Raw genomic sequence first — 27,063 nt, forward strand, 5'->3', positions numbered from 1 at the left:
TGGGGAGTACAGATTGCACTTGAGACACGTCGTTGCCTACTTAATGTGTGGGAGCCTTCCGACCTATCTAGCCATGGTAAACTTTGGGTCACTCTCGCATGTATGGTTGCTAAGCGAAACATTGCACAATTATGGAGTACCGGTCGAGCTCCTCAGCTTGGGAAATGGATGGAAGACCTTGATTGGTGTATGTTTCGGGAGAGATCCGTGTATGTGGCCAGAGGGAGACCCTGTAAATGGGTGAAGATATGGGAGGCTTGGAATGCTTACCGTGGGATATATGTACACCGCCAGAATTAGATCCAGTTCTGGGGGACGTGGATGCAACCTGAGCCCACTTTTCACACTCCTTCACAATTCTGTAATGTTGGAATCTACATTAAAGTCAGTCTGGACCTCTCCATGCACGCCCAGATTAGTTCAGTTGTATCCTCTTGCTTCCTCTCCCTCCGGATCATCCGGAAAGTGTCCAGTTTTTTTTCTTCTGATGCCCTCAAACTTATTATTTCGGCTCTGATTCGGTCCCGTCTCGACTACGGGAACAGCCTCTTCGTAGGCATTCCAGCCTACGAACTTCGCCGTCTTCAGGCTATTCAGAATCAGGCCGCCCGTCTTATTTTTCACCTCCCCAAGTCCCTCCACATCACTCCTGTGCTGAAATCTCTCCATTGGCTTCCCATCCGCCAGAGAGCACTTTTTAAAATTGGCTGTCTGGCCTTCATGGCCAGTGCTCGCACTGCCCCGGTCTTCATTAATTCTCTCATCAGCCGCTACAGCCCCAACCGCACCCTCCGCTCTTCTAACCAAGCCCTCCTCAGTGTTGCGCGCTTCCGCAGATCCAAGACTGGAGGCACTCGCTTCTCCGTACTAGCCCCCTGTTTCTGGAACAGTCTCCCACTGCCCATCAGATCAATCCCAGTCTACCTCCAGTTCCGTAAGGCCCTCAGACCTTCCTATTTTCTCAAGCGTACTCCTGCTGACTTCCTCAGTAGAATTTCATCCCTTTCAGCTGTATACTTCAGCACCAGGAAGCCGCTAGGTCGCAGTGCGCTTTATCAAGAAATTTCAATTTCAATTTCAATTCTCCGATATTGATTTGCAGATACCTACGGCGTGATGGTCATATTTTTTGTATTTGTTGTTTAAGTTTAATAAAAAGATTAATAAAAAAAAAAAAGAATAGGTTCAAACTGACTTTTCACCAATTGAGATAAAACTGTGTGCAACTGCCATGTGATTGTTGGATTCTTAATCAGAGGAAAAACTATGACAAGCCCATTCATGAGCCCAGTTATCAGTCTGTTAGACCAAAGACCATCAATATTTGTGCTGCTAGAGAACCTTGATATTGCTGCCAAATGGACTTTAATTGAAGTATGTGCCAACCTGATTGTGCCAGATGCATTAGATAAGGTCAAATTTGTTCTGGAGTAGATTCAAAAGGGTGTAGGATGCTGCATATAATCCCCCCCCAAAAAAATGTGGACTATTTTTCTTTGTAGCACTTGATTGTAGATGTTACCCTAGCCTGTTCATGAATCTCTGCAGATTCTTCAGCAATATTCAGAGAGGCAAACTCGGGTCGTGAGGAGCCATGATGAGAAATAAAGTTTGTGGAAGATTTCCCATAATTGAGGCTAGCTCACTTTCCATTTGTGATATTCTTTTGATACTCTGCTTAGGGAACCTGCCCACTTGTTTTCTACCCCTGGAACATGTTTCACCCTCAACGAAATTGTGGAGAAGAATCTGAATCCAAATTCTATTCTTATGTTAATAGCATTTTTGACTTTGTTCCACCTTCCTTGTTGAGGTAAAACATGGTGGTGGTATTGTCTGTGCGTACAAGTACTTTCAAATTCTTTATTCTGGAATGAAAAGAGTGACGTGCTAGAAAAACTGCTTTCAACTCCAAATGGTTGCTTGGCATGCAGGCATTCTGAGGGGACCATTCGCTGTGAATTTCTAGGTCTTGAAAATGTGCTCCCTACTCTAACAAAGCATTGGTCATCATTGTAAAATGAGGACGAGAGCAAATGAAAGCTAGGCCTGAGGAAATGTTGGTTTCTCTCTTCCACCATGCCATTGGTATCTTCATGGATGATATCATTTGAATTAGGTCCTCGAAAGACCCTTGTGAATGAAGCTACTGAGAATCCAGTTGCTCCTGTAGCGACCTCATTGTATCTGGCAGTTTTGTACTAGTGTACCACACAAATATATCATTCATAGCATTGTCTTGAACATCTGGGCAGAAGTGAACTTATTTTTCCTCCAAGGGATGAAACAAGATGTAATATACGGTGTGTCCTTACCTTCGTAAGCCTTGTATGTCTCTGTATTTAGGTTCGCTCCCCCGGAACATAATCCACTTGGATGGGATCAAAGAAGAGTTTTCCTTGTTTAAACATAGCCCTAGTTCTTTGAAGAGGCCAAAGCACGCCTTCGTAGACCTTTTTGCAGATCTGAAAGACAGGCCCTTGATGAGCCAGTTGTCTAAGTATGGGAATACCCGATGACTGCTTCTTCCTAGGCACGCTACTACCAGAGCCATACACTTTGTGAAACTCTGGGAGGAGATCCAAGTCCGAATCAAAGAACTGTGAGCTGATAATGGCACCCTACCACCTCGAACCTCAAATATTTTCTGTGTTTCACATGGAATAGGATGTAAAAATAAGTATAAAGAAGATCTAGGAAATTCCAAACCTATCTTAAGATTTTAGGAGTTGTTCGACCTCCTGAAGCAAAAGTATCTTGAACGGTTGTTTCTTTATGAATTTGTTAAAAAGTCTTGGATCCAGCACCTGTCTCAATTTCCCTGACTATGAAGAAGAAATTAATTTGAATTGAAACCCTGTTTTCGGTGGATATATATGGAAACTCTTCCTCAGCTTCTTTGCAAATAAAAACAGATATATCCTGATGTAGAAGAGCTAGATGTTGATGGGAACTCTTTCGCAGAGGATTCCTGGGAGGCTTTTGAACAAATTCCAGAGTGTGACCATGACAGATGATATCCAGAACCCATTTGTCTGAGGAGATATTCTTCTACTTAATGAATGAATGGATAGGTTTATTTGCATAAGTAAACTAAAACCATCGCAATACAAATTAAAAAAGAAAAAAACATTTTCTTGTACAATTAAAAAAGTTGATATAATACGGGTAAGTGCCAGAAAGTATGACATTGTTCTACATTCTGTCCATCAGCTGTTGTTTTTGCATTTGTCACCCTGAGTGGGACGGGTATGCCCAGATGTGGGTTCCATGCTCCCAATGCCACTGGAATCAAGCTATCCTGGCTGAAGAGGGGTGAAACCCCGAAACCGTTCCTAGGATGCTTGTTTCCAGTCCAGGGAGAACCTGGCTTGACAGTTCAGGCTGGATTGTTCCCATGAGGCACAGGGTCAAGACTGATTGGCATATGGCTGGGTTCAAACTGGAATGGCATGGTGAGCAAAAAAAATATGGATTTAGGCCTAGATCTCTGTACTGGGGTGAATGTCTGACATTGTTCTGCATTCTGTCCATCAACTGTTGTTTTTCCAGCAATTGTCTCAGGTCTTGTTTTCAAATTTGGGTTCGACTGTGGCACTGTGGCCCCTCCAGTGGGAGATTATCACCACCCAGAATGTTCAGGGCTCCAGGGCTGTTTTTAATGCCGTACCTTGCTTTGAGATAGTTCTTGTGTAAGGTGCTAATACATGACCTGGTAAGCCAGATTTGTGTCTGATCCCATACGACTGTTGTGAGCCATCTGGGGACACAGCCCCGTGGACTCATAGTTTTGTGTGTCTGGTGGCTGCGAATAGTAAGGTGCAAGCGAGCTTTAGGCTTTATTGCTACTTCCTAGGCTTGGCCGTTCTCTATTCTTCCACTGGTCATAGTAAACTGTCAAATCTATGAAAGAATGTGTCAGTGTAAAAAGGTGACCGGTGCCAGAGAATTGTCGCGGACAGCTGGATGCTTCATGACCCTTTCCTCCAGATGAAGGTATCTAGGCAAGTTGTTTTTCTCATATAGGATGCAGCTGGGAGTACTCTACATTGCTGCTGTGGGGCACACTGCTGTCGAAATTCCTTATGGAATGTAGGGTAAGGTTGGTACCTGTATGACTAAAATGAGAACTAGCCTCTTCCTCTATTGCCTAGAAAGTTCGGAAAGTGGCGCTGCTGTAACGATCCCAACAAACAAGCTAGTTCCATGTAAGCCTCAACGAAGTGTAGGGTGTCATCCATATGCTTTCCAAAAAGATTTTCCCCATCAAAACGCTTGTCTAGAATCTTAGCCTGGCCCTCCGGACAAAAGAGAGGTAGGTATCAGCAAACCTTGTCGGCGCTATACCGCATCTCCAGCCATTTGCTGAAAAACCACAGAGGTAATATCCATAGCAGTATCGAGCAAGTTACTTGCCTTCAGTAAGGATATATCTGTAAGAAATATAGGGTAGTTATAGATTCCTTACCTTAGAATTACCCCCAGGCATCAGACTGGATACGGAAAGTTTTTAGTCAACAGTAGCCCTGCGCGTCGGAAGGTGGTGTCGGTCGACTCCACGTCTGTTGTCAGCATTGTGTTTGCCAGGATGAAGTCACGGTAGCTACAATATTCGCTGCCCTCGTGCACTGTCAGTTCTGCACACAACATTCGAAGCCAGAAGCGCAGAGACATGCAAGACACTAACCACTGGTGCACAAAATTAGGGCCCAAAAGGATGTCCTTAACCCTCGAAATCAGTTCGCAGAACGGAAAGGATGGGTGGGGCGGTGAGGAATCTATAACTAACCTATGTTACTTACAGATGTATTGTTACCAAAGGTAAGTAACTTGTTCATCTGAAAAAACAGTTAGTTATAGATTCCTTACCTAAAAATAGATACCCCAGCAATACCAACCCCAGAGGGGGGTCTGCGAACCAAGTTCACACCAGAAAGTCCTGGAGAATAGAACGGCTGAAGAAGCCGTCTCTCCGTCATTGGCTGTCCAGGTCGTAGTGTCACAAACGTGTGCAGCGATAGCCACGTAACTGCCTCACAGATGTCATTTAGGAGGGACTCCTCATCCCAAATAAGTAGTAGGTGCTGTCACCCTGGTGAAATGGGCGTGCATCCCCATTGGAGGCTCCTTCTTAGCCAAAGAATAGCAGGCTTTGATGCACAGAACGACACACCTGGAGATGGTCCGTTTGTGCACGACCCACCTTTCTTATCGCCCATGTAACCCACAAAGAGCTGGTCGTCCACCGGAACTGTTTGGTGTAATCCGATCAAGACGGCGGAGCCTCTCTTCCCCTTTCGAAGGAGGCGGAAAGATGGTGGGCAAAGTGATGGTGTTGCAGAAGTGGAAAGAAGTAACCACATTGGGGAGAAAGGAAAGTCTAGTTCTAAGGACGACCATGTCTGGATGGACAGTCAGAAAAGGAGGCTCCGAAGACAGAGCTTGTAGCTCACTCACCCTGGGTGCAGAGGTGATGGCCACCAGAAAAGCAGTTTTTAAAGTGAGAAGTCTGAGAGTACAGTTATGCAGTGGCTCAAAGGGAGCGCACATAAGATAGGTCAGAAGCAAGTTCAAGTCCCACTGGAGCATTATGAAGGGAACAGGAGGAAAAAGATGAGTAATGCCCTTAAGAAATCTATTTACACCAGGGGACCTGAAAAGAGAAGGCTCATAAGGGAGCCTGAGGAAGGCTGAAATGGCTGAGAGGTAGCCCTTTAGAGTGCCCAGAGCAGATCCCTGCTGGGCCAAAGATAGGAGGAACAAGAGAACCTTGGGAAGAGGGGCAGAAAGGGGATCCACAGCCTTTGCTGTGCACCAGGCCACAAATGTATTCCATTTGCAAGCGTATACCGTCTTAGTGGAGGGACGCCAGGCTGCCAACATACCATCATAGACTTCGGGTGGCAGGTCAAACGACGTCAACTGCCACCGCTCAAACTCCTCACAGGAGGTGGAGGCTGAACAGGTTCGGGTGGAAGACCGTCCCATGCTGCAGCTACAAGATCCTCCCGAAGAGGCAGTCGGATCGGAGGATCTTTGCCATGTTGAGCAGCTCGGGATACCAGAATTTTCGTTCCCAATCCGGAGCCACAAGAATGACTTGGGCCCGGTCACGCTTGATCTTCAGCACTCTGGGCAGAAGTGGTATAGGCAGAAAGGCGTATAGAAGATCGCAACTTCACGACGAAAAGCATTGCCTAGCAAGTGGCACCTTAGAAATGCAAACGCGCAGAATTGCTGACATTGCGCGTTCTCTTCGGTGGCAAATAGATCTGACCAAGGATCTCCCCACTGCTGAAAGAGACCGTGCACCACCTCCGAGTGAAGACGCCATTCTTGATCAATCATGCATTTGCGGCTGGGTTTGTCCGCCCTGGTGTTCAGGGATCCTGCCAGGTGTTCAACCACCAGGGATATGCCATGATGTTCCAGCCATGTCCACAGGCGGAGGGCCTCTTGACATAGGGTCTACGACCCCACTCCACCTTGTTTATTGCAGTACCACATGGTGGTGGTGTTGTCCATAAACACCTGCACTACTCTTCCCCAGATAGAGGGAAGGAATGCTTTGAGTGCAAGACAGATCGCCCGAGGCTCCAGAAGGTTGATGTGGAGCTCGTACTCCGCCACAGACCAGAGGCATCCGATCTCCGCCTCTCCCATGTGGCTGCCTCATCCCAGAAGGGATGCGTCTGTCACCACTGTGTGTTGTGGTTGGGGAAGGGAGATGGATCTGCCATTGACCCAATCCTGGTTAGTGAGCCACCATAGCAATTGTTGTGCAGTGCCCTCTGAGATGTCGACACAATCTGACAGATTCCCCTGATGCTGCGCCCACTGGAACTTCAGGTGCCACAGGACCGAGCCTGCATATGCCTCCTGGCATGATCAACCAGCAGGATGCAGGAGGCCATGAGGCCCAACAGCCTCTGGGTCATCCTCACCGAAACCCGGAATAGGCGCTGAAAGATCGGAATTATAGCCCGAATATCCCAGAGTTGCTGTTCGGGATGATAAACGCGAAAATGTGTTGTGTCCAGAACCATTCCGATGAAGAGGAGCTTCTGAGAGGTGGTCTGGTGTGACTTCGGCACATTGATGGAAAACCCCCAGCGAATGCAGGAGGTCTGCCGTAGTCTGGAGGTGGGAGACAACAGCCTAGGGCAAGCCCACCTTCAATAGCTAGTCGTCGAGATAGGGGAAGACTGGAATTCTGATCTGCGCAGATGAGCTGCGACCACCGCCATCACTTTTGTGAACACCCAAGGGGCGCAGGAAAGGCCAAAAGGGGAGGACGGTAAACTGAAAGTGCTCGTGGCCCACTGTGAACCGCAGATAATGCCAGTGGGCCAGCAGGACGGGGAAGTGAAAGGAAGCGTTTTGCAAGTCCAACACTACCATCCAGTCTCCAGGGTCGAGGGAAGACAAGCGAGCGTCAACATCTTGAACTTCTCCTTCCAGAGGAAGCAGTTGACGTTCCTGAGATCCAGAATAGGACGCAGGCCAAGAGTGCTGAAACTTCCTGTTGGGGAAGAGCCAGGTGATCCTCCGACATGCGATCGTACTGAGGTGGCATGGATGGAGGGCTAGTCTGGAAGGGGAGGGAGTAACCCCTTTGGACTATTTGCAAAACCCACCTGTCCCATGTGATGGTGCGCCAGTGGGGAAGGTGGTGGCGGATCCTGCTGCCCACTAGCATTTGGTGGCCCTGAAGAATGAGTTACTTACCTTCGGTAACAATGTATCAGGTAGAGACACAGTCTAGCAGCAGATTCCTTAACTTAATATATCCCCCCAAACATTAGACTGGATCCGGAAAAACTTTTCCCCAGCAGTACCTCTGCACGTCGGGGGCAGCGTCGCCCGGCTACGTCCTGACGTGATCCATGGAAGTGACGTCAATGGAGCCATACAGGTCCCCTCCCCCGGCATGCTGACGTCAGTTTTCTTGTGGGAAACTTTCCTGTGCTACAACGCGGAACCATAACAAAAGCAGTGAGAGTATAGGAACAGCGTGTGGAAAAAACCCCGAAAATCTGTGAAACAAGAAGAACAAGAGACCTTAGAATGATAAGAACCCTCATCACTTGAAAAGGGTACTCAACACTTGAAGGAACCATGTTGAAAGAGTACTCAATACTTGAAGGAATTGAAGTGAGCGAACAAAGCCTCCGTCTCTATAAACAGTCTTGCCCAAGCGAAGAGCCACCACCCTCTAAAGAGGCAATGGCATTGGAAATGAAGGGCATGACAAATGAAGGACAGTGCGTAACCACAGAAAGGATGCGCATGAAAGACAGTCTAACCACAGGACGTAACTGTAAAGGACAACAAGACTAGAACCACATGTGGCGAGTGGCCAAAAGTGAGTAACAGAGCACGTTCGCCAAGCTCCCCACAATGACCTAAGAAGTGAAACATAGGCAAATAGAAGCTCAATCCAATTGACTGCATAATAAACAAGGAGGCCCCAAGGAAATGGAGGGGAAAGAAGAGGGCGGAAGGAGGGTGGAAGGAAAATGGGATCTCCTCGCCAGAAAACCTGGGCGGGAGAGCACTGAAAGCATGTAACCTATCCACCCAAAACGAAAAAAGGTGGAGAGCCAATGCGCCACAACAGAGCAACACACCCTGCCCCAGAGGCAGGTGAGCCAGAGTCCCCTTCAATTAGGCCAGGGCCACTTGTAAGGAGGCCAGTGGGCAGAACACCACCTGGAAGGCCGTCGCAGAACGGGGACTTTGGTTGGGCGTTAAGGAATCTGCGACTAGTCCATCTCTACCAGATACATTGTTACCGAAGGTAAGTAAATCATTCATCTGATAGAGACATCTAGCCGCAGATTCCTTAACTTATAATAGATACGAAAGCCATACCCCATTGGAGGAGGGTCTGCGACTGAAAACCCACCAAGTTCCAAAGAGAACTAAGCCATCAATAAATTGACCAAAACACAGTGGGGACAGCAAATGCCAGCGCGGCTAACACCAGACCCATGAAGCTCTGCAGGGGAGATATGATAAAGGCACCACAATCCTGAAGAGGACAGATGAGACTTCAGTTGTTAAGGCAGGATTAAAAGAAAGAAAGACACGGAACCAACAAGGTCAGTGCATGATGGAAGAACGTGTATAAACTTCTGCAAAAAAGAAGATCCCATGGGTCCGCAATAGACACAGTACCAAAGGAGGGATGAGAAAGTAGATCAGCGTCAGAGCAGACAAACTAAGCATACATCACAGAGGATGCCAAGAATGGAAGGTGAGGGAACAACGTCACCATGGCTAGATATACAGAACCGTGGCTACCAGAAGAAACATGCATGTGGATGACCTGATACACACAAGGAGACAGTGTGTACCATGAGAACACCACCACATCTATGTAAAAGCCCTTGATGCATCAGGTAGTCAAGCCGTCAACCGTACCCAGAGGTACCAATGGGGAGTGACACAGAGGGCTCGCTCTCATAAGCGAGAGAGTGAGATTTGGGGTAAAGACCCCCAATACCAGGCAGGTGAAACCTAGTAAGCTTGCTCTAGCTCTGGGAAAAAACTAAAGACATGTATATATACATATATAAATATTCACTGAAAAAACCAAAGGTTTCAGGCACGTTAGAGTTAGAAATTAGCATTTAAAAAACCTTAGAAATTCGCTGTGCTGTCATTTGAGATGTCATCCGTTATGTCACTGACCATGTCATGACTGATGTAATATGTGACGTCATCAGCAGTGCATTGCAGGGGCGCGAGTTATAGTTAGCTGAAATAACTATAACGGGGGAATTTTTATGGGTTTGTACGTGTGAAATGTCCAGCTAACTACAACGCCCCTGAAACCTATGGTTTTTTCAGTGAATTGCTAAGGTTTTTAAAATGCTAATTTCTGATATTGCCTACAGAGGTAGGACGTGAAGAAATAAGAAAAAACGGACAGACTGAAGCAAAAGAAATGTAGAAAGAAGCAACAGAAGTCGACAAAGACGAAGAAAAGTGCAGGAAGTAGCAAGACGTGCAGAAAGAACCAACTCAGGAGCAGAAAGAGGTCTTGTTGCAAAATCATCCTGTGCCCACAATTATTTCAGAGGGGTACTGGTGGTAACTGACTAACTAACCAGGCCTAGATCCAGTGCTATGCTAAATGACACTTAGAATGCAGTGAAAACACCTACATACACTAGGGAACACTATGCATTGAGGTACCCATGTGATTAGCATTACCTCCTCTGTAAGAGCCTAGTACATAATAGGGCAGGGGGATTAAAACTACCTCTTAAAAAGCGCCACTGGGCGAGTTTGCACACTGGTGAATGGAGGGGGAGGAGGAGGCCTGAGGTGACATGTGCAAACACGCCCTATGGCCGTTTTAAGTTGGGGGATACAGTCCCCATGAATCCTGAGGGTCCCTGGGGGCTAACTAACCCACCGGGTATGTACAGTAAGTGCCGCAGAGTTGCATTGCAGAGATGTGTAAAATGGGGCATGGCCTCGGACCACCTCTCTGCAACGCAGCTCTGTGGTGCTTACTGGAGGTAAATGGTGGGCTACTTGGACCCAGGGACTCTCAGGATTAAAGGGGACTTAATTCCCCAACTTAAAACGCGCCACAGGGCTTGTTTGCACACCTCACCTCTGGCTCCGCCCACTCCCTTTACCACTGCGCAAAAGTATCACGTTTTAAGTTGGGGGATTAAATCCCCTTGAATCCTGAGAGTCTCTGGGTCCACGGGGCCGGCCTTTGCGTGTTTTAAAAAATATATATATATATATATTATTGGGGAGGGGGGGGCGCATTCCTTAGCCACTTCTGGCCCCAGGGACCCCATCGCCGGGGCCTGGCCACCTCGTTGGGACCGTGGGGGGAGCCCCAATCCCCCCCATGGTCCCGCCGGCTCCCCGCGTCCTGCGGGAGCCGGCATTGCTTTTCCACATGGGGAGCTGCTGACATGCAGCTCCCCGTGTGGAAAAGCAATGTGGTTTGGATTTTGGAAGAGAGATCAGGTTTCCTACTCTCTCTTCCAAAACCCAAACCCCAGTTTGCTATGACAGGGCGGGAGCGCAATGCTCCCGCCCTGTCATTGCAAACAGGAGTGTCCTGGGGGTGGGCACCCCGGGACACTGCAGGAGTGGGCCCTGGGGGGTGGAGGTCACCAGGGCCATCACAGGCTCCAAGAGGGGGGCTCTGCGACCCCCTCCCAACATTTCAACAGCCCCAGGGAGGTGGTGGTCCCCAGGGCTTGGGGGTCTGGTACGGACCCCCAATTTTTTAATCTTATTGCCCCGGGGAGGTGGCGATCCCCATGGCGTGTGGGGGGGCTCGAGACCCCCACACAGATATATTATTTCTTTTTAAAAAACGTCCTGAGGTGGCGGTCCCCAGGGCTTGGGGGGGGCCTTAGAGGCAAGATGGCTGCCAACATTTCCTGGTTTGGAGTGTTGACAGCCAATTAGAATGCAGCTTGTGATCGGCAGGGTGCGCGGATCCGCCGCACCTCTATATATCGAAACTTTTATTTTTTATTTCCTCAGCAACTACTGAACAGATTTACACCATTTAAAACAAATAGTTCTTTCGGAGGCAATGGTTACCTACATGCCAAATTTGGTGTAATTCTGTTCAGCAGTTTGGGCTGTAGCCGTGTCTAAAGTTTCCTAAGGGAAATGCATTTTTTCACCTCTTTTTCTTGAATTTCTCAGGAACTGCAGAACGGATTTACACCATTTAACAAAAAGAGTTCTTTCTCAACTAGGGGCTTCCTTTTTTGCCAAATTTGGTGTAATTCCGTTCAGCGGTTCGGACTGTAGCCATGTCTAAAGTTTCCTACGGGAATTAACATGAAGAAATATGAGCGGAGGACCCCACTAGTTTTGACAATTTCACGAAGATTCCTCAACCGGCGCCAAAGTTATTGGGAAAATATTGTTACGATTTTCCTATGGACAATAGGTCCTAACTACTGGCGACCGCCGGTAGGTAATATATACACACAGAGATATAGACATATACAAATAGAGGCGTGTACATAAACAAATTGAAAGCAAGGGGAAGAACTTTAAGAGCATGCCCCAGGGGAAATGGGTCACAACAATGTGAAGACACCAAAAAAGCGACAGCATCTCGTCAACGGAGAAGGAGCCCCGAGATGCTGACGAGATGGCTGTATGCTTTGTAAAATGTCCACTGGGATCCTGTGCATGGGCAAGACAATTCGGTGCTTATGACTAATAGTGAATAACCTGAAGGAGAAAATGTTAATGCAGTGAATAAAAACCACATTGTAGAGAACCAAGTACACAGTGATAGCGCCAAATGATACAAACAGGATGTTTAATTTTAAAACCAAAAGCTGAAGTAAATGAATATATTAGAAACTATGGAACAATAAAGAAACACATATTGCCTACAACTCTAGAAGACGAATGAAAGTAACACTTTAGTACATGTACCTTAAAAATATTAAAGAGGCCCATGTACTTCTTCAACACATCCGATTTAAGGAACTCTTCCAGTTTTAATAATGTTATATCCAAGTGAGTGACTGAGCAGATCCCAAATGCAGAGGCAAGACCCTGTAAAAAAGTAAAAAATAAAAACACCGAGGTCACTCCATTTTTTTTTACATCTCATGATATCCCTTATAATCCAATTAGAAATCCACATTCAATAACTGACGAAAGCGACAGAGGAAAAATATCTTTATCTGGGCATTCTACCATTATTGCTCCTTCCGCCTTCATGGAAACGACCACAGATGATAACCATCTGTCGACTATGTGGAGAATCAAAAGGGCATGCGTTACATTTACTGTGCATATGCGGGAGACTAAACAAGGAACGCAGACTTCTAATAAATCCTGCCCCAAAGATCAAGGGGATGAGAACATGTAGGCAGGCAGTGAAAGCATGCTTCGAAGGCTGGGATGTCCAGCTAGGCTGCTGTCTTGTTCAATTTATGGGCAGAGCGGAAAAAATGCTAAACACAAGTACTTAGCTGTCCAACTATGCACTGACAACATGCAACTAAGCGTCAGCCACTACTGCTTTAGTACCCAAGAGCCCCCTCACCCGCTGCTGATTTTGCACATTGCCTGCACACACATTTTCCAAAGGGCCGCCACCGTCCTCTCACCCGAACTAGGACGCACCATCAACGCCTCCCTCAGATCCTGCCTCTGTCCAGATGACTGGAAACGGGAGGAAGTAAAATCCCTCCTCAAGAAACTATCAGCTGACCCAACAGACAAGAAAAACGACTGTCCCATCTCTCTCTTCCCCTTTGCAGCTAAAGTCACAGAGAGACTCATAAACACCCAGCTAACCACCTTCATAGAAAGAAACATCCTGGACGCCTCCCAGTCGGGATTTCGGAGCAACCACAGCACCGAGACCGCCCTCCTTGCCGCCACCGACAAAATCTGCATGCTACTCGACCAGGGGCACACCGCGGCCCTCATCCTTCTTGACTTCTCCGCAGACTTCAACACCGTTTCACATCGCACTCTTGCAGCCAGGCTGCACAACATTGGAATTCAAGGAGCCACCCTCGACTGGATCCAATCCTTTTTCTTCAGCAGAACCCAGAGGATCCGACTCCCTCCCTTCCTCACGCAACCCACGGAAATCAACTGCGGAGTACCCCAGGGATCTTCACTCAACCCCAAGCTCGTCAACATCTACATGGTCCCCCTCGCCATCTTCAGACAGCATGGACTCAGCATCGTATCCTACGTCGACGACACCCAGCTCATCCTCTCGCTCACGAAGAGTCCCGAAGACACCAGACTCTGTTTCCAGAAAGGCATGAAGAATGTGGCAACCTGGATGAAGGACAGCTGCCTGAAGCTAAATTCAGAGAAGACCGAGATCCTCATCCTCGGTCCCTGCACCGGTCCCTGGGATAACACCTGGTGGCCCTCTGGAGCCCGCCCACCCCTACAGACCATGCTCGGAACTTCAGCATCATCCTTGACTCCTGCCTCTCCATGAACCGCCAGATCAAAGCCGTCGCCTCCACCAGTTTGCACTGCCTTCGCATCCTCCTTAAGTACTTCAAGTGGATCCCCTCGGACTGCAGAAGGACCGTCATCCATGCACTCATCACTAGCAGATTAGACTACGGCAATGCCCTCTACGCCAGAATCAACAAAACTCTCCTGCGGAGACTCCAGACCATCCAAAATGGCGTAGCCAGACTCGTCCATTGGACACCGTGCCATGAGCACATGACCTAACACCTACGAGGCCTCCACTTGCTCCCCATCGAGAAGAGGGTCCCCTTCAGACTACTCACCCACATCTACAAATCCCTCCACAACATCGGACCCAAATACCTCAACGAGAGCGTATCCTTCCACGTACCCAAGAGGAACCTCCACTCCGGCTGACCTCGTCCTGGCCGAGGTCCCCCGCATCCGCAGACCTAGAACTGGCGGGAGAGTTTTCTCCTACATCGAAGTCAAAACCTGGAACGAGCTCCCTGTGAACATCAGACGCTCCACAACCCCACACACGTTCAGGAAGGACCTCAAGACCTGGCTCTTTGACTGATCTGGAGCCGCACCTCCTCCTCCCCCTCCATCCCCCTCAGCGCCTTGAGAACCTCACAGGTGAGTAGCGCACTATATAAACCCCTGATTGATTGATTGCTGTTGTGAGCCCTATTTCATATCCAGCGGTCCCCGAATGTGCTGCTTAGGAGGACAACATGTGTACATTGCGGGCTTCACACACTGCCCTCAATTTTGGTTTATTAGCCCTGTAGTCTTTGACCCTTTGATCCCAACTATCCCTTTTAACAACCTCAGAACGTCGCTTCGGCAAAAAGAAACTGCAAACTCCAGTATATAACCACAGCTTTTAACTCGGAAAACCTGGTTATTATTGTTATACTTATGTAAAAGTTTTTAATTTAACTCTTAATAATGGTCTTTCAACGTGGGGAAATCTGACATTGTTGTTTTTACTTTTGTAATGGTTTTAAGTAATCACATAAATAAAGATATGTACATTCAATAACTGGTTGGAAGCAGCTCAGTTAACTTGCTGCAATCAGTGCCAAGAAAGAGCTGGATTTTTGTTTACCACGTACTGTTCTAACAACTAAACGCAAGTCTCTTGTTGAACCACTACATCATTCAAGATAATTTGTCTGTTTTTTTCAATGCTTTATATCAATTATCTCAGAACCGTCTGTTTAATTTGACCACAGCAATACTATGCAACAATCTGTTTGCTCCAACTGATAAAATTACAGTTTATGTGTTAATGTGCACTTGTTTTCCATTAACCCTGTCTTCCTATATTGAATACTATAGCAGTACTTTTTTTAAACACCACTTTTATTGAGATGTTTTTGGTTTTAAAGACACAAAAGCAATACAGTGAACATTGCATGAGCATAATATAAATGCAGTTGCTCTGACACTCTCGAACATCATGATGTAGCAGAGTTGGCCATATTCGTAGCTGAATGCAATAACACGTTTAAAAGGGGCATAACTGGAGCAATAGTGGTAAGGCATGTCATATTATAGTATAAAAAAATGAAACCATGTACAACACAACAGTACTAAACGATGACAAGCCTGGTTAAGTTCGATAATTAAGAGAATCGAGGACCAGGCACAGAGAGGATTTTGTTTCATATCATAAGAAAGTACCCCTGTAGCAAATCAGCAACCTGCGAAAACATGACCTGGAATCCTGGGGATGCCTAGCAGGACAGTGGGCAAGGTATGGCACAGCTCACTTGATGGAGTACAGAGTAAATTTTAAGTGTGTGAGGATGGAGAGAAGGTTCTCTAAGGAGGTCTTGAATCGTTCCTCGCATAGTTTTTTAAAGTAAATATCAGTTCTTGTTGTTATGTTATTTATACTTGTAAGGCGCACAGCTACCCAAGAGGTTTCCCGGCCGACCAGGTAATGTTAATGTTATCGGATTTCTAGAGCGCATAGCTGCCTGTGAACGTCCCAGCGCTGAACAAGTACTGATGGAGAGAGAGGGAGAGGCTCATGGGAACAGCCATGTTTTCAAGGATTTTCGAAATGCCAGAAGATTGGGTTGGGCACGGAGGTCAGGGGGGAGGGAATTCCACATCTTGGACGCATTGTAGGAAAAACGCCGGCCTCCGGATCGTGCTCGGAGGATCTTGGGTGGTTTGGTAAGGTTGGCGTTAGATGATCGAAGGGGTCTAGAGGTGGTATAGGGGGTGACCAGATTTTTGAGTATGGGGGGGCTTTCCCATTCAGAATTTTGTGTGTGAGGCAGAGTGACTTGAACTGCACGCTTTCCATGATGGGTAGCCAGTGCAAAGCTCGCAAGGCTGGTTTGGCTGAGCAGCGGTCCCTGGTGTTGGTCAGAATCCTGGCGGCGGCATTTTGAACTACTTGAAGTTTGGTGGTGACTTTTAGAGGTGCACCCAGGTAGAGTGCATTGCCGTAGTCCAGTCTTGACAAGATGAGACCCTGTACCAAAAGTTTCCTTGATTGGAAGGGGAGTAGAGGTAGGATTTTTCGGATGGATCTCAGAAGACCAAAGCAGACTACGGCAGTTTTTCTAGCTTGGGTTTGCATGGTGAGATTTTTGTCTAGCCATAGACCGAGGCTTTTAATCTCGGGCTTAGGGGTTGGAAGTTTACCCATGCAAGGGGCCAGAGGGAGTCTGTGAGGAGGTGGGCTTGGTTCCCCATCACCATGATCTCCGTCTTGTCGCCGTTGAGCTTTAAGTGGGATCTATCCATCCAGCGGACGATATCAGTCAGGCAGGAGTGAAGGTCTATCTTGGTTTTTTTTTGCTGGGTGAGGGAAACCACCAGCTGCGTATCATCTGCGTAAGTTAGGAGTTTTATCCCGTGTGGGGTGACTATCTGTTCCAGGGGGGACATATATACGTTGAAGAGTGTAGGGCTCAGAGAAGAGCCCTGGGGCACTCCACAACGTACAGGGGTCTCTTTGGATGAATAGTTGTCCTCTATCACCTGGAATGATCGGTCTTGCAGAAATGATTTCAGCCAGGATAAGGCGAGGCCTGAAATCCCAAGATCGCTAAGCCGCTGGGCCAGGATCTGATGGTTGACCGTGTCGAAGGCCGCGCTTAGGTCCAGGAGGATCACTGCCACTGATCCTCCTGTGTCCATGATCTTCCTAGCCTCCTCGACCACCGTCAGCATCGTGGTTTCAGTGCCCTGACCCGGTCGAAATCCTGTTTGTGAGGATTGGAGTAGTTCGTTGGTCTCGAGATAATTAGATAGCTGAGACTTTATGAATTTTTCTGTTATCTTGCTGGTGCAAGGCAGGAGGGATATTGGCCTAAAGTTGGAAAGGTTAAGGGGGTCCAGATTTGGTTTTTTCAGCAGAGCCTTCACCTTCGCCTTCTTCCAGCTGGGGGGAACCGTTCCGTTGGTCAGAGAGGCATTGATTACGTTTACCAGTGGTTCGAGAATAGTCGGTGTTACCAATTTTAAAATTTTGACTGGGTCTGAGGGTGAGCCACTTTTGAGTGACTGGAGAATCGGCACCAGGGTGTCGGGGCTTATGGGGGTAAATGAGTCAAGACTCGAGTCAGGCGTTTTGGACTGTTCTGCCGATGCCGGAGGCTGATTCGTATTGGAAAGGGGGGGAAGTTTTTGCAAGATATTTTGAATTTTTTGGTCAAAAAAAGCGTCCAGTTTGTCACATTGGTTATTTGAGGGCTCGACAGATCCTGACGGTTCTGGTGTTTTTAGGAGTTGTTTAACGATGTGAAAGGTCTCCCTTGATGAGCAGGATGCTGAGCTAATTTTCTCTTGGAAAAAGGCAGTTTGTGCATTTTTTAAAGGCTTTTTTGTACGCAAGAATCGACAGTCTGTAGTCTTTTTTGCGTTCAGAGTCGAAGTCTTTCCGCCATATTCTTTCAGCTTTTTTACAGAGTTTTTTTAAGTGGCCGGTCTCCTGTGTAAACCATGGGGCCGTTTTTTTTTTTACGGGAGGTGAGGTGTGGTTTTTTTGGGAGGACCTTGTTAAGAGAGTTTACGATCCAAGCGGCGAACTTTTTGTCTGCTCTTATAGGGTCTGACTCGTGGATTGGTTTGTGGAGTTCTAAGGCTTGTTTCCATTTATCAGTATATTGTTTGGCCCAGGGACGCGTGGGAGCGACAGAGGGCTTGTTGGGGAAAGAGATGTTAGGTATTTCCCATCTGAAGGGGATGAGTAGGTGATCCAACCAGGGCAGAGGAATCGGGGCGTTGGTTTTAAGGACATCGATGTTGCATATGATAGGGTCAAGTAGATGCCTGAGCCTGTGTGTAGGTTGGTTATTCTGGAGTTGAAGCTGAAGAGTTGCTAGATCTGCCAGTAGTTCTGTGGCGGTATCGTCATTGTCCTTATCAAAATGAATGTTAAGGTCCCCTAGGATTAACATGTTAGACGACCTGCTCAAAAAGGCAGTAGAAAATTCTAGTAGGGAACTACAGAATTGGCCCAAGGGCCCTGGTGGGCGGTAAATGAGGACTCCTGAGAGGGAGTTGCAAGGGGACAATTGGATGTTGAAATGGACATTTTCAAAGTTCAGTAAAGGGCTGTCGTGAAAACGATGTGAATTGGTTGTTATAGATAATCGCAATACCTCCTCCCTTACCTTCCGCTCGGTCTAGATGTTGCAGTAGGAAGCCCTGAGGTAGGGCCTGGACAATGTCGAAATCCGATTCTGGTCTGAGCCAAGTTTCTGTGAGAAACAGGATCTCAAGTTTCTCCTCTTCTAATAGCATATGTATTTCCTGGGTGTGTTTGGGTAAGGAGCGACAATTTAACAGACCCATTTTAATGGTTGTCGGGGGGAGTTGGTTCTTCTGAGGTGGGGTGAATTTGAATGAACAGTTAGGGCATTGAGTGCACTGGTTCACGCCTGTAAGGATGTTGCTACAGGAAGGCTGTAGGGGCTGGTTCAGTAGGAGCAGGGAGTCCCTGGAGTATGACAGAGTTGCATGATTGGAAGGGTCCAGGGTTGCTGGCCCTGGGCTTGTCATGGCGCGGACAGGCACAGACGGGCTTGCCTTAGGCGCGCTGCCGGCGCGCCCGCTGCGCTCGTCCGCTGCGCTTCCTCGAAATGCACATGTTTATTGTTGGGGGGGCGTGGCCTCGAGGGGGCGTGGCCTATGTGCACGCCGGCGATGGCGTCCGAGGATGTTTGTTGTGGCCCAAATCTGCTCGCAGCGTTAGGATCCGCTGTGCAGCGTTTAGCCAGAGGAGGGTTGTCAATCAGCAAGTGCTTTTAATAAAAGTAAGTTTTTACAGCAGATACAAACAAAAGGTGACACTCGAAATATTAAAATTAGGTCTGCTCCCGGCTTCCGCCTCAGGAGTACTGTTTGTCAAAAAGCGCTAGCAATCAGAGCCTTTTGTACAGGTGCGGAGGGGCGTGGCCTCGAGGGGGCGTGGCCTATGTGCCCGCCGGCGATGGCGTCCGAGGATGGTTGTTGTGGCCCAAATCTGCTCGCAGCGTTAGGATCCGCTGTGCAGCGTTTAGCCAGGGGAGGGTTGTCAATCAGCAAGTGCTTTTAATAAAAGTAAGTTTTTACAGCAGATACAAACAAAAGGTGACACTCGAAATATTAAAATTAGGTCTGCTCCCGGCTTCCGCCTCAGGAGTACTGTTTGTAGGACAGAAAAAAAATAGTGAGTTACTGATTAAATAGCCATGTGGAAGAGGTGTGGCGCTGCGGCCAGGGCGACTGGCGCTGGAATCAGGGGCTCACGGTTCGATCCCCGGCACCGGCGGCAGGCCAGCCCAGCACCATGTGACTCTGGGCAATAGCTTGCTTAACCTTCACCACCTGCACCGGGACACCACATCGGAGGTAGCTGTGGGCTTTACAAATATTGGTATTTCATTTCATTTCTTCACTCTTCACTCCACAGAAACTTCCAAGAACGGTTTCCTCTCATATGGAGATAGGAGGATAATTCCATAGTGAGGGTCCCAGTAAGAAAAAGGACCTGCCATTCATCCTAATGAGTTTGATTCTGGGGATAACAAATTTGGACTGTCGCACAAGTTACTACTTGTGTAACGATATATCTGTAAGAGACATTAGTTAGTATTAGATACCTTACCTTAGAATATCCCCAGGCATCAAACTGGATCCGGAATTTTTTTGCGTAGCAGTACCCTTGCGCTTCGGTAGGCGTCGTCTGCGGCTCCGCGTCCGTCGTCGGCGCCGTGATGACGTCGTCGTCAGCCCAATTAAATTATCCTCTACAATCCTCACCTGCGACGACATTGCACGCTCTCAAATTGCAGGCAGATACTGCTGAACACCTGAGGCATCGAGGGACGCCACTGATTCATAAACGAGCCTGTCTCCGGTGTTGCGGTTGCCATTGCAGTCTGGTGAGGTGCAGCCTGCGGAGTGCGTGCGTGGTGCACAGAGTACGATCGGAGCCTCTTGTGTCGGCCCAGTGGGAGGAGTGGCGCCGGTCTCACTACAGGCGGGCGTCGCTGGAGGACCGTGCCTTCCGCAGTACGGTGAGTGTGTGCAGTGGCCTCTGCGCAGTCTGACATGCTGCCTGGGACCAGAGACGGCGAGCAGAGATCCGACGCCGCATCTGGGACATTTCCATCTCCTCGTGAAAACTATGGTGATCAGGTGACTTACACTGGGATAAACTGTATACTGTTCGCAATTCCTTAATACGGAACAGTTTGAGTGTTTTGGGATCTATTGGATGGACATAAAGCCAGTACCCCATTGGGACATGCGCTATGGTCCATCCGCGACAGATGCTTCATTTGCAATGAGGTATTGGGGTGAGGGGAAGGGAAGTTTTATCCACTTCAAGTTTGGTATTTTAACCCAGTGCTGTGTACTCACCAATCCTACGAGTAGCTATTGTAAGAATCTGCGACCCAGAAATACACTTTCACAAGTAGATGGTGATATGCACAGATTGTAAGCTGGAATGTAAGGGGCATGCTTGACAAATTCAAGAGGTGTGCAGTTCTCCCACACGCCAAACGACTGAAAGCAGACATCCTGCTTCTGCAGAAGGCACACCTTGCGGGCACTAGGGCTCCTTGTTTGGCCAGGTTTGGCTATGCGCAAATATTACCTACAGGCTTCGCTCGAGGATCCCAGGAGGGCAAGAATTCTAATACATCAGAAGATACTCTATATACACTCCTGCACATGGGTTGGCCCCTTGGACTATATATTCTTATCCAGGGGACCCTCTTTGGCGAACTCAGTCATTGGGAGCATATACAGCCTCACACAACTTCATTACTAAACTACTAGACTTATGGGAAACTCTACCTGAAGGGATGGCGTTTATGGGTGGTGATTGGTACAATGTCATGTGTATATCGAAAGACAGGAAACAATCCTACGGGTCCCTTGGATCACCACAGAGAATCCAAATGAAAATCTTTCACTTCAACAGTGGGATGGATCGATACTTGGAGAGCACACCACCCATATTACACAGGGCATTCATACTACTTCCCCAAACACGACTCCCTCTCCAGACTAGATTATATTTTCATTTCCCACACATACATACAGCGATTGGCCAGCACCATAATTCTGCTGTGCGGCTATCAGATCACCCTCCAATCGCCATCCTGTTCTTATTGGGCCCATGCCAGCATCCTTTCAGATGGCGACTGTCCCCATGGCATCTACAAAATCCAGATTATCGCACACATATAAATACTGCGTTCGCTGAATTGTTTACAATAAACACAGACACCGCCACAACTTCACAGATCTTGTGGAAGGGCTTGATACCAACAATCCGTGGAGTGGATATTAGCTACTGCATGGCGGCAAGGAAAAATCAAAAGCATAATGCATAATCTCACTCAACTAGAAGAATGTATTAATGCACTGGAGAGACCGGGTCTAGATAGAGGAGCATATGAGGCACACAGAGAATTATGTTTCTCTCAGCAAAAATACCAGAGTGAACTCCTTGAAGAGGGGCGTTGCATATGGTTGGCATCCCAAAGCAGAAATTTATCAGTGGGGCGATAAATCAGGCAAACATATATCGCCTATGTCAGCAGCCTACAGGTGCCACCCTACCCCTGACATTAGCGACACTGCGGGAACACTCTCACAAATCCTGCTGAGATCGCACAAAGTTTTGCAGCCTTTCATCAAACATTATACTTGCCTCAAGAAGCATCAGCCCATATCTCATCGAGAAATTCCTTGATGGAATTCCCCCCAAAACATTACCAGATGATGTACGGCCGAGCTTAGACGCACCCATATTATTAGAGGAAGTAACAAAAGCTGTTGCAGAGCTGTGCACATGCCCGAACGGCTAACCCAGTGAATTCTTCAAAGCTTATATAAAAATACTCGGGCCCCATCTCCTCAATACTATTCTATATGCAACTGAAGTCGGTCGCCTACCAGCAGACTGGAGGCATGCTGAGATCGTGGTTTTCCTCAAACCAGACTCCCTGAATTGCACACCTACTATCGCCCTATATCTCTTTTAAATATGGAGGCCAAGATACTTGACAAAATCCTTGCAGACAGACTATTACCACACATATCGGATTTGGTTCACCTTGACCAAGTCGGCTTCACGCCCGGCCGCACTACTCGCCACAACATCAGAAGGGCCGACAATGCGACAGCAGTGGTAGATCGACTAGACAGGCCAGCTGCACTCCTATTAGCGGACATGGAAAAGGCCTTTTACTCAGTAAGATGGATATACCTATTCGCATTATTTAAACCATATACATTAAAAGGCCAGTACAATCTTAAGGATGTTGGGAGTTGGCTGTGCCGCTATCTTCCACAGCATAGTGGGTTATGGACTCCAGAATCCGCTCATGAAAGTCGGAGTCCTTCAATACAGAGGGCTGCAGCTTCCAGGTCAAGACTGGCAGGATATGCTGTCCCCAGGTGAGTTGTAGTAGAAAGGGATTGTGATCCGGGATTGACCTGCCAACATTCTCGATACTAGAGGCCAGGAGCTACATGGCAGAGAAAGCTATCTAGACTAACATGAAGGGTGAGGAGAGGGGGATAATGAAAGTACTCCCTAGTATCAAGGTGGAAGGGCCTTCAAACGTCTTCCATGGATCAGTGAGTAGTCCACAGCAACAAGTATTTAGTGTTGCATGCCATGGATGTGTGAGGCAGTGGAGGATACGATCTAGACAAATGAATATCCCGCACACTGTGGCAAACGCCCCCTCATGAGCCAAGGGAGAACGGACCAATGAAGAAGTTGGGCTTTTTGCCATTTGAGAGTTGAGCAGCAGGTTGGAATCTAGGAGCATGAGAAAACAGGCCCAGATGACTCTCCCATCTGGCCTATGTGAACTTTGTACAGCATCTTCTAAGGTCCAAGAACCCTCCAAAGCACCACAGTTTTCAGGCACCCAGGCGGCCAAGAAGCTGCAGACGGAACAGACCATGGGCCTGACCTACAATAACACACTCCTGGTATAGCCGGTATGAGTAGCTAGTGCACTAACCACAAGTTACTTACCTTCGGTAACGATATATCTGTAAGAAACAGTAATTAGTGTTAGATTCCTTACGTTACAATATTCCCAGGCGTCAGTCTGGATCCGTAAAATTTTCGTCAGCAGTACCCTTGCGCGTCGGTAGGGGTCGTCTGTGGCTCCGCATCCATCGTAGGCGTCGTGATCGCCAGGATGACGTCTGAGTACTTAGACGCCACCCTCGCACGCTGACGTCAGTTCTGTACAAAGCTTTCCGCGCCAGGAACGCAGAGCCATGATAGAAACAGACACTGGTGCCATGAAACTAGGGCCCTGAAAGGGACGTCCTTAACCCTAGATATCGGTTCGCAGAACGGGGAGGATGGGTGGGCAAGTAAGGAATCTAACACTAACTACTGTTTCTTACAGATAGATCGTTATCGAAGATAAGTAACTTGTGCATCTGAAAGAAGCAGGTTAGTGTTAGATTCCTTACCTTAGAAGAGATACCCCAGCAATACCAACCCCGGTGGTGGGTCTGTGAACCAAGATCACACCAGAAAGTCCGGGAGAACGGAACGGACGAAAAAGCCATCTCGCCGGACTTGGCTGTCCAGGCAGTAGTGCTTAGCAAACGTGTGCAGCGAGGCCCACGGAGCTGCCTGACAGATGTCCTGCAAGGGGACTCCCCGACCCAGGGCAATAGTAGCCGCCGTGGCCCGAGTGGAATGGGCGCGCAACCACACAGCAGGCTCCTTTTTCGCCAAGGAATAACAGACCTTGATGCACAACATGACCCACCGAGAGATGGTCCGCTTGTGCACCGCCCGTCCCTTCTTAGCGCCTACGTAACCAACAAAGAGCTGGATGTCCATCCGGAACTGGCGGGTGCTGTCTAGATAGAAGGAGAGCGCACGTTTTGGGTCCAGACGGTGGAGCCTCTCTTCCTCTTTCGAGGGATGCGGAGGCAGAAAGAAGGTGGGCAAGGTGATGGACTGCCCGATATGGAAGGCCATAACCACTTTGGGCAGGAAAGAAGGACGAGTCCTCAAGACAACCTTGTCCGGATGGACAGAGAGGAAGGAGGTTTAGAAGATAGAGCCTGGAGCTCACTCACTCTCCTGGCAGAGGTGATGGCAACCAGGAATGCAGATATAAGAGTCAGGAGACGAAGTGGACAGTTCTGAAGTGGCTCAAAGGGGGCGCACATCAGATACGTAAGTAAGATTCAAGTCCCACTGAGGCATCACGAAGGGAACAGGAGGAAACATGTGTGTGATGCCTTTTAAGAATCTATTTACAACAGGGGACTTGAAAAGAGAAGGCTGATCAGGAAGCCTTAAGAAGGCTGAAATGGCCGAGAGGTAGCTGTTGATAGTGCCCAGAGCAGAGCCCTGCTGGGCAAGAGAAAGAAGGAAGAGGAGAACCTCTGGAAGGGGGACTGAGAGTGGATCCATAGCCTTTGCTGTGCACCATGCCACAAATTTGTTCCACCTGCAGGCGTATACCGTTTTTGTGGAGGGACGCCTGGCTGCCAGAATCACATCACAGACTTCAGGAGGCAAGTCAAATGGCCTCAACTGCTGCCGCTCAATCTCCACACATGTAGGTGGAGACTGGACAGGTTCCGGTGGAGGACCGTCCCCTGCTGCTGCGGCCGAAGGTCCTCCTGAAGAGGCAGACGAATTGGGGGATCGACTGACAAGCTGAGAAGCTCGGGATACCAGTATCTTCGTACCCAGTCCGGAGCCACAAGGATGACTTGGGCCCTGTCTCGCCTGATCTTCTTTAGCACTCTGGGCAGAAGTGGTATAGGCGGAAAGGCGTACAACAGACCGCAGCTCCACTCGCTACGAAAAGCTTCACCGAGCGAGTGCCGCCTTGGAAATTCCAACGCACAGCACTGATGACATTGCGTGTTCTCTTCGGTGGCTAATAGATCTAACCAAGGCTCTCCCCAATGCTGAAAGAGACCTTGTGCCACGTCCGAGTTCAGATGCCTTTCGTGATCCATCATGCACCGGCGGCTGGGTTTGTGCGCCCTGGCATTCAGGGAACCTGCCAGGTGTTGAACCACCAGGGTGACGCCCTGGTGCTCCAGTCATGTCCAGAGGCGCAGAGCCTCCTGACAAGGGGTCCACGACCCCACCCCGCCTTGGTGTTGCAGTACCACATGGCGGTGGTGTTGTCCGTGAACACCTGCACTACACTTCCCCGGACAGAGGGAAGGAATGCCTTCAGTGCAAGTGGGGTCGCCCGCAGCTCCAGAAGGTTGATATGGAGCCGGGACTCCGCCAGAGTCCATAGAACTCTGATCTCCGCCTCTCCCATCTGGCACCTCATCCCAGGAGGGACGCATCCGTCACTACTACCTGCTCCGGTTGGGGTCGGGAGAGGGATCTGCCGCTGACCTAATTGCGGTTCGTGAGCCACCACTGCAACTGACTCACAGTGCCCTCTGAGATCAGGACGTGGTCGGACAGGTTGCCCTGATGCTGTGGCCACTGAAACTTCAGGTCCCACTGCAGAGCCCGCATCCGCCACCTCGCGTGATGCACCAGAAGGATGCAGGAGGCCATCAGCCCCAGGAGCCGCAGCGTCAACCTGACCGAAACTCGGGATAAAGGCTGAATAATCGAAATCAGCTGTTCGGGGGAATAAACCCAAAACTGCGCCGAGTCCAGAACCGCTCTGATGAAAAGGAGCTTCTGAGAGGGGCACAGGTGTGACTTCAGCACGTAGTCTGGAGGTGGGAGACTACTGTCCGGGGCAAGCCCGCCTTCAACAACCAATCGTTGAGCTAGGGGAAGACTGAAACCCCTTATCTGCGCCGATGAGCTGTGAACACCCGAGGGGCGCTGGTAAGGCCGAAGGGGAGCACGGTAAACTGAAAGTGCTTGTGACCTACCGTGAATCGCAGGTAGAGCCGGTGGGCCAGCAGGACGGGGATGTTGATATAAGCGTCCTGCAAGTCCAACGCTACCATCCAGTCTCCAGGGTCCGGGGTAGCCAGGACCTGAGCCAAAGTCAGCATTTAGAAGTTCTCCTTCCGGAGGAAGCCTTTGATGCTCCGGAGGTCCAAGAGAGGGCAAAGGCCTCCTTTGCCCTTCTTGGGTACCAGAAAGTAGTGGGAATAGCAACCACTTCCTACTTCTGGCCCAGGAACGCGCTCGATGGACCCCTTGGCCAAGAGGGCCATAACATCCTCCTGCAGAAGTTGCAAGTGATCCCCCGACATGCGGTGGTACTGCGGTGGTATGGCTGGAGGCGTCCCCTCGAAGGGGAGGAGTAGCCCCTTTGGAAGATTTGCACCACCCACCTGTCCGACGTGATGGAACACCAGTGAGGGAGGTGATGGCGAACCCTGCCACCCACTGGCGTCGGATGGGCCTAAAATGCCAGACTAGGAAGGCTTAGAGGCAGATGCGGGGGAGGATGTGGACTGACCCTGTCGTTGTCCCACGGTACCGCCACAGCGGTAACCACGTCCGCGACCAAGTTGAGACTGGTTCTGCGGCCTGTGGCTGGCTGGACGAGTGGGGGCGCCCCTTCCTTGGCCATGAAAGGGGCAAAAAGTGGACGTTTGCTGGCCTAGGCCCAAGGACTTGGCCAAAGC

General features: G+C 48.8%; 1 protein-coding gene across 5 annotated transcripts in view; it reads right to left on the bottom strand.

Annotated features, from left to right (window-relative positions):
- Window positions 1-27,063, bottom strand: part of MROH1 (maestro heat like repeat family member 1) — a 2,054,050-nt gene that overhangs the window by 1,040,912 nt on the left and 986,075 nt on the right. For all 5 annotated transcript variants that reach the window (XM_078686516.1, XM_078686513.1, XM_078686514.1 and 2 more), the window contains one exon: window positions 12,448-12,570. In XM_078686516.1, coding sequence (XP_078542642.1) covers window positions 12,448-12,570 — 123 coding nt within the window. The remainder of the gene's footprint in view (window positions 1-12,447; window positions 12,571-27,063) is intronic.

The sequence above is a fragment of the Lissotriton helveticus genome, chromosome 4_1 (assembly GCF_964261635.1).
Source record: "Lissotriton helveticus chromosome 4_1, aLisHel1.1, whole genome shotgun sequence".
NCBI classification, from domain to species: domain Eukaryota; kingdom Metazoa; phylum Chordata; class Amphibia; order Caudata; family Salamandridae; genus Lissotriton; species Lissotriton helveticus.